The sequence below is a fragment of the Takifugu rubripes genome, chromosome 21 (genome assembly GCF_901000725.2).
Source record: "Takifugu rubripes chromosome 21, fTakRub1.2, whole genome shotgun sequence".
NCBI lineage: Eukaryota > Metazoa > Chordata > Actinopteri > Tetraodontiformes > Tetraodontidae > Takifugu > Takifugu rubripes.
In genome coordinates this window covers 10,281,008-10,298,222 of record NC_042305.1, presented here as the reverse complement: position 1 = coordinate 10,298,222, position 17,215 = coordinate 10,281,008, and the positions used below count along the sequence as shown (strand labels likewise).

The 17,215-nt window shown below is 46.2% G+C and overlaps 2 protein-coding genes across 4 annotated transcripts; both read right to left on the bottom strand.

Annotated features, from left to right (window-relative positions):
- Window positions 1-280: 280 nt before the first annotated feature.
- pheta1 (PH domain containing endocytic trafficking adaptor 1) lies at window positions 281-4,436 on the bottom strand. Of its 2 annotated transcripts, XR_003886682.1 has the most exons (4): window positions 4,316-4,436; window positions 3,806-3,878; window positions 1,672-2,700; window positions 281-1,569 (listed from the first exon to the last, which is right to left on the bottom strand). XR_003886682.1 is itself a non-coding variant. In XM_011615507.2 (3 exons), the coding sequence occupies exon 3, from the start codon at window positions 2,665-2,667 to the stop codon at window positions 1,813-1,815; it is 855 nt and encodes a 284-aa protein (XP_011613809.1). In that variant the 5' UTR covers window positions 2,668-2,700; window positions 3,806-3,878; window positions 4,316-4,436; the 3' UTR covers window positions 281-1,812. The 2 variants fall into 2 exon arrangements, 1 of the variants encoding a protein (XP_011613809.1); XM_011615507.2 differs by having other exon boundaries at window positions 281-2,700.
- A 385-nt stretch (window positions 4,437-4,821) lies between these two features.
- Window positions 4,822-16,828, bottom strand: prr16 (proline rich 16). 2 transcript variants are annotated; one of them, XM_029830282.1, is made up of 4 exons: window positions 16,087-16,828; window positions 11,292-12,364; window positions 6,402-6,757; window positions 4,822-5,379 (listed from the first exon to the last, which is right to left on the bottom strand). In XM_029830282.1, exons 1-2 carry the CDS (start codon window positions 16,219-16,221, stop codon window positions 11,501-11,503), a joined length of 999 nt encoding a protein of 332 aa, XP_029686142.1. In that variant the 5' UTR covers window positions 16,222-16,828; the 3' UTR covers window positions 4,822-5,379; window positions 6,402-6,757; window positions 11,292-11,500. The 2 variants fall into 2 exon arrangements, with proteins under 2 accessions (XP_029686142.1, XP_011613851.2); XM_011615549.2 differs by having other exon boundaries at window positions 4,822-6,757.
- Between the last annotated feature and the right edge of the window lie 387 nt (window positions 16,829-17,215).

Here is a 17,215-nt window from a genome sequence, read left to right as displayed (position 1 = left end):
ATGTTAAATCTACAATAAAATGGTTGCAGTGCACTTTTTAATCATTTAATGTACATTCTAACCATTTGTACCTCTACCATATAGGTGCAGGATTACATTCAACTGTTCACCCACATATTTAGTACCTCGACCAAGCTGTTGGACTTTTACTCTGCAGCGACACCTGGTGAAAAATAGGTTGAATTTCGTGCAGAATGTGTGGAGATTCACGAACAGTGGACAGGCGAGCTTAAAATATAATTTAAGATAGAAAATCTCAATTAAAAAAACAAACAAACAATACATTAATTCCATTTATTCAGTGGTACTAGTCCAGAGCACGCTCTCATTACCAGTAATTTGAATACAATGGTCATTTAAAAACAGCGTTAATGAGTATAATATAACAAACTAAGCTACAATCACAGGTCTAGAGGAACAAATTTGTTGTGCATCAAGATTGTAACGTAAATTTGATAATCATGAAAGTGTTAATCCTTTATTGGTCAGGCGGCAACCTGCTACATTATCAAGCTCCTTTACCAGGTTTTTATTATTATTAAAATCATTCACATATAATAGTATAATGAAATTGGGACATTAAAAACATTTCTATGTTGTTGCTTATATAAAAGCCTCTAAAGAAAAAAAACACACCTGTACCTATTCCTGCAATGCTTTTGCAAAAAGAAAAAGTGTGAAAGAATGATGATAGTACTGTGCATTGATGCATTTGTCACATTGTGATTGCACCCAGGTGAGCTTGCACAAGAATAATAGCATAATATAGACAGTGCAACACACGTGTCACGTTTGTCGCAACAACATTAGACAAGGCGCATATAAAATAAGATATAAATGCTAATACTTGATAATATGGTCACGTTCATTTAAAAAAAAAGGTGAATTTTGTTAATTTCCAACATGGAACAGTAAACATTTGGATTCAAACCAAGAGGTAACAGCAGCCATATCCCAACGGTGTGGCCAGATTAAGACAACCTGATGTGAGGGGATGTTAAAAACCAACTCCAGACACGTGTCAAGTCGTGCAAGTTCAAGGATAGACAATCTCCTTTTTTGTACGAAATACAAAAAATTCAAAAGACAACTTGGTGACACACTTTCTTATGACACAGCATCATCTGGCCGCCGGCAAACGAGGCCTAAAAATACTATTGTGGCGCTCGGAGCGAGACATCAAGCTCCCACCAGAGACCCCAGCGACTGTCGACAGGATGCTCTGACCTTAGCAGCCACGAGGCCTCTGGGGTGAGACGTCCCCCCTGGGAGGAGGAAGGAGAATCTGTACTAGTTTTTTTTTTTCAACGCGGGTTCATCTTAGCCGGAGAGTGACCTCGTTCCTCTATGATGCCGCGCTTCTTCCGAAAAGTTGTCTCAATGTGGCTTCAAGTGACAGGAAAAATGCAACAGGTGCTACTGAACTGTAAAGAGGACGACAAAAACACAGCAGACTCAACTTTTAACTACAGTTTCCTATGCAGTGCTGCCCCCAATTTGACTGTCTCTATTTGCATATAATAGAATTCTGGTCGCCTCCATCAGGGAAATTTTTCTGATGGATTTTTACTGCAAACACAAAAAACATTGTTTAGATTAGCAAGAAAGCAAAAAAGGCACATTTGGAAGCTACTGTAAGAAGAGAGCAGCGTATTATTCGTTGATACGTACAATAAGGCAAAAAAATAACAGAAGTTGAATTGGTGGTCTCCTAATTGGTCTTGTGTCTTAGTGTTGGTCTGATGGTTGCTGTGCGGAATCGTCAGAGAGGCGGAATGTCGAGGAAGGAATGATTAATGTGGAGAACTGCTCTCACTGGCTCTGCAGCCACTGCACCCTCAGCTCCTCCACCTCTTTGCCGTACCAGTCGTGGAGCTTTGAGAAGCAGCCGGTGCCGGGAGAGACTGAGCTCTCCAGAGACGCTCCTCTTCTCCTGGGGGGCACTGGCGGGGCGACGGCGGGGTCGACGCAGCCTTCCCACACCACGCAGGACGACGCTGCCTCGGGAAAACCGTTGGTCAAAGCCGCTGCCGATTTATTCCGAGTGGCTTTATTCTCCTTTGAACCCTCAGAGGTTTGCTGCAGCTCATCTGAAAGGCTCTTTTGGGTCAGGCCGGCTCCTGACACGGAAGCGGCGCTCGAGCCCGAGGACAAGGATGAGGAAGACGAGGACGAGGACATTCCAGACCTGGATCGCGCCCCTTGATTTCTCCTGGTGGATCTGGGCCTGCCGTGTTGGCCCCCAACAGCAGCACCGCTGCCCGTCGTGGCCTCCTGGATCTCCTCCAGCTGCCGCTCTAGCTCCTTCACCACCAGCCTCATGTAGTCGAAGCTGGCCCTCGACAAGGCCTTCACCCACGACTCCATGGCTGCCTGGCTCTCCGCAGCCATCTTGTACACCCGCGCCTTGGCGCAGTCGAACTTGATGGCGAAGGCGAACTCCTCCGCCGACTCGCACAGCTCCACGGTGCACCCTTCCAGGACGATGACGCCGACGGGCTCCCGGCTGTCGCGCTCCTCGAAGTAGAAGAGCATGTTGGCCTTCAGGACGAACCAGCGGCGGTGATACGCTGGGTTGCGCTCGCCCTTTTTGAACAGGAAGCCCGTCTTGTCCGGCGGGGTGTCACAGGTGGCATAATGGGCCACGCTGCGTTCGTTCAGCCTCATCTTCTCCCCTCAGTAGTCTCGATTTACCCTGGGCTGCAGAGACACATGTCAACTTTGAGACAGTCGGTCCAAAAGTTTCATTCTTCCCTTTGTGGTCAGCTCACGTCTGAAGAACACGATACTTTAAACGCTCTTAAGAGAAAGCCGCACCATTTGGACCAAAGTAAATGCTGACATTTCCTCCCATTTGGACGTTCCACGGTCGGCTGTCAGTGATATTATTAGCATAAAGGAACAACGGAAAGCCAGTGGCGAAGCAGAAGACCGCGTAAACTCGGTCAGCGCCTGCTGAGGAGCATAAAACTCGCCGACGCTTCCGCTGGCTTCAACATCAGCGTTAAAATCAGTGCGGCGGCGGCTCCGTGGAGCGTCCACGGCCGGGCAGCTGCACGCACGCCTCACAGCTCCCATGTCCAGCGCCAAGCCTCAGATGGAGCGGTGTAACGAGCATGGTCGCTGGAGCGTGGGGCAGCAGAAGCATGTTCTGAGGAGCGAGGACCCGTGAGGTCAGATCATCAAGTCTGGCTTTGGTGGATACTGGGAGGACACTACCTGGCGGAGGAGGAGGATGGCACAGGGCTGTTTTAACTCTGCTGGTGACCAATCTCAATGCTTTGGTCCACCAACATATTTGGGACGACTTGCAGCACCTGTCTGGCAGAAGGCCCGGTTCTGTTGCAGAGCAAGTCCGGTCAAGCTTGACGTTACAAACTTGAATGTGCAGAACATGGAGTACCGTATTCAACGCAGTTAAGCTGTCCAGAAATACAGATAAAAACGTTCCATGTGCTGAAATAAACTTCAGTTTTCTGCCCTGGTCTATTACTAATCTGATTTCTGCGGCTGGGGCATCCGCACTAGCAGGAATAGTGCACAGACAGGACTGTTTTTAAATGTGGGTCAACATAAAAGCTCAGACTCAAAAAGGATGAGCGTCAGCAAGATCCTGAGTGATCACATGGTTGGTTACTACGGACCAACCTGCTGTGTAAACAAGTGATCTACAGGGAGGATCGGGAGCCATCAAAGTCACTGGAAATGTCACGTAAAAAACTTAGCAGGCGCAAAGTTAGTTCGGCATGTTGTCATATGTCGTTACAAACTCCAAGAATATGATTCAAAAGCCAATTATACTTACGCAATCCTCTCATATCCAGCCGCTGTCCTCCCACCACATCTGGATGGAAAAACTTTACATATTCCAACGGCGGCTGGAAAAGGACACAAAAGTCGCAGTCGTTTTTAAAACAGCCAGTAAATTTCCAACCAAAACAGAGATTTTTTTTCTTTCTGACTTTATTTTGTGTCAGATATGTTGTAAAAGGCGAACATTTAGCCGTTTTTTTTAGGATTCGGAGCTAACGGTGTGTGCGGGTGAGTCAGCCAACGGTGCGGGAAGGCTGCGGGGTCGGTCACACGCATTTCTGACACATCAGCACTCTGCGGGAATCCGCTTTAGATTTTTCTTCAACGACAGAAAAACAACAATTCTAGCAGCCAGAAACCTTGTGAACTGAGCCACCGAGCAGAGGCGGGCATCGGGGGTCAGCATTTCCCAGCTCACCAATCACTGAGCAATGGCTCGCGCTTGTACAGTTAAACATTTACGAAAATATCATCTAAAATAAAGGTGGTTATTCTTTCTCACCTTGCAGATCAGAATGCTGCGGGCCCTCCACGAAGAAACTCAACTTATGTTTTCTTTATCCTTCCTTCTTTCTCTGCCCCTTCCCCTCTGCCCAGTCACGTGACCAACAGGGAGAGCGCTTGTTCGTTTGTATTTGGTCAACTTGAGGGGGCGGAGTGATGAACCAAATTGCACAATTGTGACGTACTAATGTACACACTGATTTAAGTACACACTGGTTAAGCTTCGAAAAATGTATTTTGAATATCAACAGACGTATGCCATGGATTAGAAATTAAAATGTAATTCATGTTAAACTTCAGCCTTTATGGAACTTGGGTTGTTTAATGTAACCTAATTTAAAATTGATTTAAAACCACCTTGATCGCTGCTTTAAGAACCAGCAACCACTTCCTGCCACTACATAACAGCGTAACAGCGTAGCAAAATGGACGCAAGTATAGATGGTCCAGCAACAGGATTATTCATAAAGCTGTAAACAGGTTGAGTAAAAAGAGATTAAGTTGCTAGACATGAGTGTTCTCTACATCTGTGAGCTGTGGGCTTCGGCCTGCGTTCTAAAGCGTGTGACTAAGGCAAGTGGCTGTGAATCCATTTGAAAATTATCAGGAGACAGCTGATGGCCTTTAGACCTGCTCGCCCACTCTCTCATCACACTAATCTTCAATTAACTGATGCAGCTGCTGATGCCATCGAGCGTATTTTTGGTTTTGAGAGCTGCTTTGGAACGAGAGAGTTTAATTTCATCCATCCGACCTGCAAACGCCTTTACAAAACAGCACTTATGCTGGAAGATTGCAATAAAACATAGATGTTCTCACAGATGCCTGTCCACAAACATACACAGAAACCATGGGATTGAGTGTAAAGTGTTTACTGCTCATGAATTAAGTTTCACAAATCATGTTTTCACACGCATGAGTGCACGCGCACACTCACACTCACACTTATGCAAATACAATTCTTTTACACCGCTTGATTGACAGTTTCATTATGACCTCAGTCTCGGTGTCCAGCGAGAACAAATAAGTGGGTTTCATACGTCTTCTGCCTCCAACGGGAACCTCGAGAAACATAATATTTGAAATAAATTAGACTCATTATCCTCCAGCAGAGCTGAATTCATCTAAAAAAAACAATTTAAACTGAATTACATGTATTTTCTTTCTTCTCAAGTACTTTGGAATGTACGATGTTTGTGATTCTCGTGACAGGGATGGTGACGACATCATAATGATACTTATTAAGTGTATGGAGAGCGGAGCACCGTACATGTAGAAATGTGATGTTACTGCACCAAGACGGACGGCCTCTCCATAAAAATGCATAGAAAAACAGAGCGACGCCATGACAAAGCAAGGAGTCAGTCATGCATTCATTTGGCCCCACCACTCCTGTCTGATCCAGCACAAGGTATTTGGTTTATGCATTCATCTCTCCCTCACGCTTTGTTTCTAATAGAACAGCTCATTCTGCGGTGATCACGGCTGATATACAACCACACAAAAGCTCCTGTTGCTATATAACAATAACTCACCCTGCTACACTCTGCAGGATCTCATCCACCTGGAGGGAAAGTCATTTTTCTGCCCTATCTCTCAGTCATCTAACGCAATATCAAAAATATCATCTCTTTAAATGTTAAAGTCTCTGTAGAAAAAAATGCTTGAAATATATAGATATTAAACATGTACATGAATATCTAGATACAAAGAAAATTTGATGCAAATTATTACTTCTTTAAGGATTCTTTTTTAAAGCTGTAAATATGCCACTATAATGTATCTCTGCAGATTTCCACGTACATCGAACTCAACATCTGGACACAGAGCAGTGATCACATTTTGCAACATTTGTCTTTCCAAAAATAAACTGTCAATGTGCATACTGGCATAATGTCATTTTCTCCTTATCTGCAGTCCGGCAGAGCCGTGTCGTCCTCAAAGGCCGACCTGGAAGGCCCTCCAAAACATAAACAATTACAATTCTTAAAAGGCTAATTCCATCGGTTGAGTGGATTTATTGATTTCCATCTGAGGACGCCGAGAGCAAAAAAAAAAAGTCTCTGCTGACATCGATCAAATACCTGACATCATTTCGGCCCATCCTGTGGCTCTTCCCAGCAGCATCCTTAACTCGGATCCAAATATTTCTCTGTGGAACAAAAATAACTGTGGATACAGCCACGGCTCTTCCCCTTTCCCCAGTTCCACAGCAGTAATACTGCTTGGCAACGCTGCGCCTGGAGGCAGTTCAGCGCTCAGAATTAAAAAGGATGACCTCGTCTGGTTCTTATCTTATCTCCCGGTGGTGGAGAACCATCAGCGCATTGTGTTGGAAAAAGAAAAAAAAGAATAATAAAGGAGCTCCTCCACCTCCCTGATCGATCGGTGTGTGGAACATCCGTCCCTTCTTTTTCCACGACAGGCATCGGAATAAGTCCTGCAGAGGAGAGAGGAGACACACATTACAGTATTTCTGCCTTTGGATGGGAAGAGCACGAGGCCACAATCGCACCAACCCACGAAACATTACACCATGATGTCAAAACACATCTGGCGATTGTCGCTCTTGACCCAGATGTTGTTGCTCCTCCTCCGCCGGAGCTGCAGCTGATGCTTTGAACTTAAAACCATCTCCAGCGGAAGACTTCAGATTAGCCCCATCTAAATCCGCCCAAGCGAGTCACGTCAGAAATCTCCATTTCCACACGTTGCTGCCTGCTTTTATTTGTCTCTCATGCCACCTGTCACCTTCCAGAGGTGCCCGATGGCGGCCGTTCTTTTACACGTGTGCATATGAGTAGGTGCCCACTCATTTTCCCACATCAAACTTTGAGTTGCAGGGAAGCACCGCGATGAGCTGCGAGCCGCACCCAGCCTGCTCCAGATTTACTCATGAACTCTCAGATGTTTGGTTATGTAGGTCATATCTGTTTTGTATTCCTAATGAACTTTCCATCCCATGTCTTCATCACACGTGCCTCCAGTACACAAAGCCAAGGTACCTCGGCTTTGATTTCATTTTGCTCTCATGAATTTTCCAGTTAGAAAACCAAACCAAACAAAACACTATCTCTGATCGTCATCGATTATCGTCGCTGATTGAAGCAAATGAAAATCAAAGCAAATGATGCACGCAAATGGACAAGCCGGTGTCTCGGCTGGTTACCGCCGCCAAAAATCAACAGTTAATTAATATTCGCAGACAAAATGGGCGTCTCACACCGACACATTTGTTGCTCGCCGTTCACGTGGCCGGTTAGGTAACAGTACTAAGAGAAAGAACTGTTCCTACACATACAAGCATCTGGACACATGTCACTATAAGGACGTGCATAACAATCGGTTTCATCCCTGTTTGGGTTCATCTGAAGTGTGCAGCAAAGTGAAAAAGCCTCGCAGATTTGGTGAGAGAGGGTTTTGTTTAAATGCACAAAGGAAACGTTGCAATGAACCGACGTGTTTGCAGAGCTAAAGGTCAGATATAGTGTAATAATAGACACAACGCCCACACGTCTACTAGGATACATGTGCACAGAGAGATTGGTATGCATGCCAGTGATACGGAGTGGGAGGAAAGCATCATCTAAGGGGAAAGGAAGAAAGAAATTAAAACAAAGTGAGAGGGAGAGAGAGAGAGAGAGAGAGAGAGAGAGAGGAAGAGAGTTGTGAGCTGAAGGGAGTGGGTCAGTACAGTTGAGTCAGTCCTGACTCACGATGGAGGCGGTGAAGATCCACCTCCTCCCTGCCCATTACAGCTTCATCCTCAAGCCTGGAGCACAAGAGCTCAAATAGCCATTACAAATAAACAAATGAATAAAACTCCTCCAGCTGTCATCAGAGGTGTGGCACTTTGTGTCCTGAGGAAAAGGCCATACTATTGAAACGGATAAACCGCTTGCAGGGACTCTCAGACGCTTATAAATCGCCACTTGTGGGAGGCCTCTGTCAACCTGTTCACCCAGGCAAGTCCGTGATATTCAGCAATGCGCAGCTCTATTCATGCTGCTGCTCTCAGAAAAGTGCAAACAAGCACGTTTCATTACATACACTGGTGCTGCATGACGACCAATACACCCGGAACTATTTTATACTAAGTATGGCAGAACAGGAGAAGGTCACGTTTGTGGACAGGACAGGATGGTATATTTATTATGTTGTCTTTACTAATATCTTCTTAAAATGTCAGCTCAGAAAGATGCTCTGGTTGGCTGCAGTCAAAGTTACTGATATAACAAATATGCTACATCCCATAAAGGAGTTTGGTATTATTATTGTTGCTATTGTTGTTGTGAAAATGGCTTCAGAACAAAGCAGCAGGGTAGGTTTTGCCTGTACAATGTAAATTTGACATAGTTATAAGCAGGGAGGAGTTGATTTAAAAAAAATCTAAATAGATCTTTCAGCTTAAAGACGTCTGAAATAAGGAAAATGCACACTGGCACCAAAGGAACAACAGAGAAGCATATGCAGAGGTCTGTTTGCAGTTATATTTTTGCACACAGTCCAGTCCACAGAACCTTTTTCCTTGGCTCACAGACGACAGGCCTGGACTGAAAGGCGGGTCAGGGAAAGCCGATATGAGCTGCATCTATTGATGATAATACTGGCCGAACTCCAATCTGTCCACACTGAATGCCTGGGTGCTTATCTGATTGTGTGTGTGTGTGTGTGTGTGTGTGTGTGTGTGTGTAAGGGAACAGGCTGCTGCCAGACTCATTATGGTCCATTAATACAAGATAAATATGGAGAGTCTTCTACATTGCAATCATCTTGGGAGAAGCGTGTGCATAGAGTGCAATAACACATTGTAATATAGTGGCGAACACGATACAGCCGAAATGGCGTTACCATTCTCTCGCCCTCTTGCATCACTCGCTCACCATTTCCCGGGTCTCTCATGGCTGAATATGCGCTGATCCCTAATTGAGGTGTCGATTCCAGATTTGCAAGGCTGCCAAGGTCGTGCATCGCATTGAGTCAGCAGGCCGTGCGATTTCATACCACAACTTTCCCGACCTTTGACCTTCAAGCTTCACGCCCCCGCGGTCTTAAACATGAACACATATACATATTAATTTTGTGGCTTACATAACATCCAGCCACCTATGCAATCAGCAGCCCCCACAGGTTTTCTGGCCCATCTTTCTTAGCGTTCTCTCTGCGTTTCTCATAAATGTTTGGTGTTCCAGCAGTTTGGAGCTTTGCGAAGACGTATTTCGCTCTATAAAAGAGCTATTTGAGCTAATACGGCTATATTCTGTAGTCTAATCCGGCTAATTAAGGGCATCGCTAGGAGGAAGGTACTGACTGCTATTCTAAATCAACTCCAGGGCATGCTGTCTCCCCAAGTCTGTGAACTGACATGTGCTTTTACACACTCACACACGTGCACGCGCACACACACACAAATCACAGGTTTGATTAAATATCCATTCATTACGAGCTAATAAAGTGCAGATTATGAAGTACTTAGCCTGAGACGGCGCCGACTGCCTGGACTCCTTGACAGAAATAGGATTGAACAAGTAAACTGGTCACCACTGTTGTACCTCTTGAAGCTTAACAGAATATTGGTTGGAACATTTGGAAAATGCAGCACATGCATCCTTGCTCCACATCTGGGATGACTGGACACAAGGCCCTTAAAGCAGGGAGCCTGGTTGGACATGCTTTGTTTATCAAAATTTAAATAACCCATGCATCCATTTTCAGTCTGGTTCTCTCCCCTCAACAGTAGACTGAAGTGTCGGTGTCAGAATTATGACAGTAAACTGTGTTCGGGGTTTTTGTGAAAGAAAACCGAGTTGCTAAACATGAATTACACAGTATGGCATCCATAATTTGTCAGTATTTGCAGCTCAGTCATCAATTTTTTACACCGCTGACTGTACTAATGCGTGCATCCCCACTTGCATGAAATTTGAACCTACTAACCCCAGGTGTGGAAAAAGATGTGCAAGATGACAGTTTTGAATTTGAAGGTTTTCATTTTTTGCTTGATGGTCAGGATTCAGGATTATCTTTAACTTTTTCTTGAAAGGAGGTTTTTGCTTTGGCTCAGACAGTGAGACACAAACGACGGTGACGTTACACTCCTTTTTAGAAGAATACAAATGAGAAGAGCGTAAAGAAGAATGTAAAATGTCTCTGAAACAGAGACTTTGGACATCCTGCGTCCTCAATGGGTCCTCCATCACAAGAGCTATTCTGCTCATTTGTTGTGCACAGGTGGTGGCTAAAACTTCACATTGATTTCATCCAACCACTGCGAGCATTTTGCCGCCACTCTGTCACACAGGAGCTCAAAGGAGTCGCAGAGATGTTCGGTTCAACATTAGAAAGCTTCCGATTTTAAAATGAAACTGCGGCTGCTTGCACAAATGACCCGTGAGATCATTTTCGGTTGGTGTGCAAATGTGACAACTCTGCAAACGAGCACGCCGAAGGTTTGCCGGAGCTTCTCCACATGCAGAATTCATAATTTTACTCTTTAACTGAGGCAGGCCCGTGTGAACCTAGAGACGTCGGTCTAAAACAAACTTCTTCTTGCATGTATGTGTGAAGGAGAGTTACATGCACGTTTTAGTTTAACATTAGGGATTTGGATAAATCTTGGGGAAGTGGGTTTTCTTGTTTCCGCTCAAACCATATGAATTAATTAGAGCCATTCTCTGAAGCAACTTGGTGAGTTTATGACTGTTTACACAGACATAATACACTGCATTCATTTATTTATGTTTCTTTTGTTTGCTTTCTTCTGTGAATATTTGAAAGTCCCCTGTATTAGTCAATGCCCGATGCCTCCAACGACAGCACTAATGAATGGAGACACACAGGAATGTACAGTAGATAAACAAAGGTGCAGGCAGAAGGAGTCGCAGGGATGTGCCGCTGCACAAATGCAATATCTCTTTCTCTCTCTCTCTCTCTCTCTCCTCGACAAACACGCTCATGCATGCACAAGTACTCACCGATCCTTCCTGATCCATCTGCGTGTAGCTCTTTGCCACTGGGAATGCCTCTCCCACTCTTCCTCTTTATATATCCATTTGTTTCATAATTCCCAAACAATCCACTCTCTGTTTGGATAATCCGGAGTTTAATGGAAAGTGCTCATAAAGTCGAGGACACTATGAATGATTCACAACGGTTTGCTTTAAGCATTACGAGGGGCCCGGGGTCAGACCGTTGTAGTTGTCGACTTGCGCAGGATTGTTTTTTGGGGCTTGGAAGGTGGGTGAGGAGGCACACAAGGTGGAGGAGGAGCTGTCCCTGTTGGCGGGAAGCTGTGGCTGGCTGAGAGGCCACCGTTTTCCAGCATGAGTTCGTGAGGAAGAGCAGGAGTTGGGGGGGAGGAGGAGGGACAGCAGTGAATCGGGCTGAGCCTCAGGTCACTCAGCTCTGTGTGTAGCTGAAGTTCTGCATCGTCCACGTCATACTGGAGGTCACAGTCCGGGCAGTAGCCATGATACTGGACTTTTTCGCTGAAACGAACCCGCTCTTTCTCACGTGACTCCCTCGCAGGGCCCTTGGGGCATTTGTTCTTTTCGTGGCGGAGAAGAGGCATTGGCCTAGGGAGGGTAGGAACAAGACCTGATTCTGCGATGCCACTGTCATTAGAAATGAAACATGGGGTCGAGGAGAACAAATCTCTCTTTGGTTTTAAGGGAAAAACCCCACCGTTCCGCATCAGGGACCCGGTTGCCTTGGATATATTCCCTGATAAGACCAATGTTGGATGAGGCAGATTCTTCCCATTGTGATCCTCCCCTCTCAACGGGGTGAGTCTGGGTGGTGGGAGGGGAGGGTGGGATTTCTTGAACACGGTCAGGACCGCCGAAGGGTTGACGGAGACCGGGGTGGTCGGCAGCAGCCTAGAGATGCAGTCATCGGGGAAAAGCTTCATCTTCTCCAGGCTCGAAGCGGTGGTGGTGGTAGTAGTGGAGCTGGAGCTGGAGTTGAGCGTGTCTGTCTTCGAGCTGTCCGTAAGCCCGTCCTCCTCAAGCTGTAGGTCACAGGTCAGGGTGTCAATGTCATGAACGACCTGGAAACAAACGAGATGATGCAAAGAAATCAATATATATTCTAGAATTCTATATATTCTCATGAAACCTGTCTCGTGCTGTGATACTGGCTCTATAACTGCCTTTAAAGTGTGCATGTAGGGGATTTTCGTGTGTCCACAGAGTGAGAAGAAGATGCAAAGAAATATTCTGTGTGCAGATTGCAAAGAGAAACAAGCCCAGGTATTGGAAAAGTCAGCAAAATTCATAATGAAACAGTGATAGTGTAAAAAAAACCAAGTACATCTTGCAAAAAACCAAACAAGCAAAAGAAACACGTAGTGAGTACATGGAAACAAATGCTATGAGAAAAGATGGGTTCCTGCAGAGGAAAGTGCCACATGTCTTCACGTCAGCATTAGACAGAACTCGGCGTGACATGAATTAATTTCGTCTGAGAAACAGGGCAGAAAAACACAGATTACAGGAATAAATGGAAATAGACATTCTCCCAAAATATCACAAAAGAAATTAATTTCCAGACCAATATGAGAGAGCTTGCGTGCTGTTTGAGCTCCACAGGATGGCTGCTGGGCTGGAAAACTGAAACACAATATCTGCACATTGTATAGAAAATGGGTTATATTATAATTGAAATATTTTGCATTATCCTATTATTAAACCACAATAGATAATATATTTATACATACTAGACCAAAATACAGGCTTTAGAGGCCCCACGCATGAGCGGGTAGCTAATAAACTCCATGCAACCACTATTTGGAGAGTCAGTAAAAGCTACAACATTAAGCAACAATCAAATGTCAGACCAAATACTGTATGCCACCAAAGCCCCGTTCAGCAGCGCTGTCACATTGCGTCGATGTTTTACGGATACTCTGCAGCTCCATAGTTTGACGTTTTGGAACGATCCTTTTGATTGCTGCTCTCTGAAAACCATGATTACAAAGCTGGCATGCTCAACAGTCCTGTAATAAATAACTAGAAAACAGCAGAGCAAATGTGAGCGCCATTGAAAGGAACACGGGTTTCTGTCTCAGGACGCCAATGACACCACAGATATTTAGATCAGTCATTCCCTCTGTGAGCCAAGAGGAAATGTGGTTTCACCGTCTGCGACGGGACACATTAAACAACAGTTGGAGCAGATTTTTGGTTTGTCGGCCTTCTGAAGCCAACGTGCGACACAAAAAAAGAACAGGAGCAGGCACCACAGAAGGCTTACTTACTGAACAGAACCAGGCGCTGTATGTGTGGAGAAAACATGCTGAACAGGGCCAAACGCTTAAATGAGCAGTTAGTTAAGGCTCAAACTGTACAAATCTGAAGCTGACAAAGCAGGAGCCTCAGGATACATACTGACGTTTAAAGGGCTGAGACCACATTTCTAACTGCACGGCTAAAAATGACTAAGCAACAGTTCAAACTTGGACCTAAAACTCTCATTTTAGGTCCCAGATGAATTTCAAATTCTCCCAGTGGAGGTAATGAATTTCAATATTACATGTTTGATATTTTGGCACCGACATTCTTCTCCATTTAGTCCAGCTCACTGGAGGAGGATCAGTCTCTGTGCAAGTGAAATGACTAATAGCGCTCAGCATTCAGATCCAAAAACGCTTTTGTTCTCTCTGGCGGTGACAAAAAAACGATATGACAGGATCCAGCTAAATTACGGTTTGAAAAAGACAGGAAAAAAAGTGTGAAGTACAACGAGTGTGAGCAGAAGGCTGCCAGAGTGGCAGCCAGGTGAAGGTGCGCCTGTGTGGATCTGGGAATAATTTACAGAGTCTGTCTAGAGAAATTTAGATGATGCAGCACCTTGAATGGAATGAGGCCATGCCAGGCAGAGACAGCGGACGTATGCGCCACTTCCAGGCCTTTTCTCCACCACTCCACCATCAAGTGTCCCCCTCAGGGGAACCAGATGAACAGGCCTGGAGCAAAGCTCTGCTGAGACCTAATAAATCATATTCAGTCGTTATAAATGCTCATGTCAGTAATATCTGTACAAATAATAAAGATCTTTTCTTATTTATGAACATCGCTGTTTCTTCCAGAACTGTTTCTGGACCTTTTTCTACTGGATTGTCAGACTTCTGGCATATCTGTGAGTGTTGGGGAAGGTTTTCTGGATTAGTAGTCCCAACAATACTCCTCTCAAGACCACAGCCATTATCATCTAAGATTCTCAGATGCGTGTGCAGAATCTGGCCCGAGAACAGGAAGGAATGAAGAGTGAAGAGACACACAGTGCCTGAGAGGTGGAGATGAAAAGAGAGGGTTTTTTTTTTAAGGCAGCAGTGCTCAGCTTTAAACGTTGCGGCTACTTGGGTAATTTGTTGGGACACATACAGGAGTTAATACCAGTATCCCCGTGTGCAGCCTGTGCTGTAGGCCAGGCAGCACTGGTGTCTGTGCCAAGCATCTGGGCAGGGTCGGTCCTCAGACGCAGGCACGGCTCCAGCCCCGTCTGTGAGTTGTCACAGATAACCGCCTGTCGAATGGATTAGAACCCAAAACACTGGCCTTGATATTAACACCCCCCTGGAGGCATGTCTTAAGCATGTGCGCTGACACCGGAGGTGATCCTTTATCAGCGCAAGTCCTCCAAGGTCCCCAAATCCAGCCGGGTTTTCTGCCCGGCCAGGTAGACAGAGGTGAAGCAGGGGTCTACCTGGCCGGGCAGAAAACCCGGCTGGATTGTGGGGCTTTGTAGGACCGGGTGGATGTCCCTGACACGATCCCCCGCAGGGAAAAATAAACTCCGAAAGAAAGCGGGCGGTCCCGGTAATCCCTGCCGCCTGCAACAACTGGCTCAAGTTGCAGAAACATGTTAGCAGGGGCTGAGAGGGGCACAGGGAGGCAGATGCTGCACACACCCCCCATTCGTAAGGTAGCAAGCAGAGGCTGTGTGCAATTGTGTTTTATTAGAATGACAGCCTGTCATGTTGGGTTGAGAGTTCTGACCCAGCGGGCCGGATGCCCTCTGCACGTCCGGCGGAGACCTTTGAGCCTGTAAAGCAACCAAGCGAGCAATAATTGCACACCATTGCAAGTGAAGTGACAGCTATTCTTTATACCCAGATTAGAGCAAACCCTGATTTCAAGCAACGTGTCAAATGAAAACATTCCTCCTGACTCCCTCTTTCGCCCTGCAATTTCCCACATCTCTGCATCGCTGTGATTTGTGAGGCTGCCAAAGACCCTTCAAACAGCGCGAGCGCTTGAGAGGTGTGGAGGAAGAGGGGGAAACAACGCTGCTGCGTGGAATGAGACAAACGATAGGATGAAATTAAAGTCAGAGGACGACCAAGCTGAAACGCCCCCCGCGGTAGATCGAGAGATGTGACGGGCTCTTGCAGTTTGGCGCCAGTGTGTCTGAGGCGAACAACAGCCAGCATTAAGATGATGAAATCTGACGCAAAAGCACCTTCCCCGACGGTTGAGCCAACTTGTCCATGAAATGTTAATTGCAGTTGGGATTTCCTGGCTTTCATTAGAGCCTACAAGAGTCTGGCCACAGAAGTTGTCCTCTGATCTCAGCCACATGTCCTCCGGTGCCAAACAATCTTTCTTGTTGCAGATCATTATGACACAGGACAGTGGAGGAAAGTGTGTGTTTTGGTGATCTTTGCATGTGTAAGTAGGCCTGTGTGTCCTCAGAAGGGTCTCCTATAGGTCCTCGGCACATGCATTACAGTAATGACACACATGACATGAGGGTTTCCTGACTCTTTACCTCTTTGAGCTCTTTGGCTACGTCCTTGAGGTCTCCCAGGATGGTCTCCAGATTCTCCACGATTGTCTTGATCTCCTTTTTTACTTGTACTTTGGAGACAACCCCTTCAGTGTCCGCATTAGCTGGCGCTGACATTCTTCACGTTGCGTCTATTTCACGGAGGACTCAGAGTCAGATCCTTTAGCCGGCGCGCTGCCTCTGTGCCAGAGCATCATTGGTCCAGCGTGTGTACCCTTCACTTTGGCTCCTACATCACGGCCAGGACGGAGCAAAGTGGCGTCGGGCAGCGTCCTGGATCTCCCGCTAAGCATGCGCAATAGAGCCCAACACAAAAAAATAGCGCTTCTGTCAAAACATCGTATCATAGCGTCCGTGAGACGGCAGCTCCCCGCAGATCCGCGCAGCTCACACCTTCGCGTCCAGCGACCCAAAAATGACGTGGCGCCAATGTCCCTCACGCCCCGCGAGCGCTAAATTCAACATAGTGGGAGGCGTCCGCGCAGCACCGCAATGTGCGTGAAAGTGTGAAGGCTTGTTGGTAAAGAGAAGGACCGCGAAGAGGGATCGGGAATATGCGGGCAGTTTTTCACGACCCGCCGGAGGTTCCGGTCCGTAATCCGGAGGCTTTGACAGATTTACAGCGATGTTCTCCGGGTATTCGGCTGTGAGCCGCCAGGTAACGACACCCCGGAGGGACTTTACTCAGTTTCATTCTGCCTCCATCGCAGCAGCCTCCTCTGAGAGTCTGAGCAACTCACGACGGCGTGAGAGAGTGCTGCTCTCTCTCTCTCTTTCTCTCTCTCTCTCTCTCTCTCTCACACACACACACACGTGCGCGCGCCCGCACGCACACAGACAGACCACGGTCAGAAGCCCTCGCTGTTTGCCTCTATTCCATCATTACAACGACGTTTGTGTGCGTTGCTCTTGTAACTTCGTTTTGGTCCTCGCAGCTGTTTGCGCAATCTTCACCACATGAAAGTCGGTTCGGCACTGGTTTCCGAGGAGAGTAAAAAGAATCATGCAGGAAAATGCACCATATGGCGTATAAACCCGCTGCAGTGTGCAATCTTCAAGCGTCAATTTCATGTACTTGATTATAGTATGATAAAATGCTCTACCCTTATTA

Excerpts from the sequence above, each read along its gene's own strand:
- pheta1 (XM_011615507.2), bottom strand. The coding sequence starts at position 2,667 with ATGAGGCTGAACGAACGCAGCGTGGCCCATTATGCCACCTGTGACACC.
- prr16 (XM_011615549.2), bottom strand. The coding sequence starts at position 16,221 with ATGTCAGCGCCAGCTAATGCGGACACTGAAGGGGTTGTCTCCAAAGTA. Across the intron at positions 12,365-16,086 it reads TAGCCAAAGAGCTCAAAGAG|GTCGTTCATGACATTGACAC; the intron begins GTAAAGAGTCAG and ends GTTTGTTTCCAG.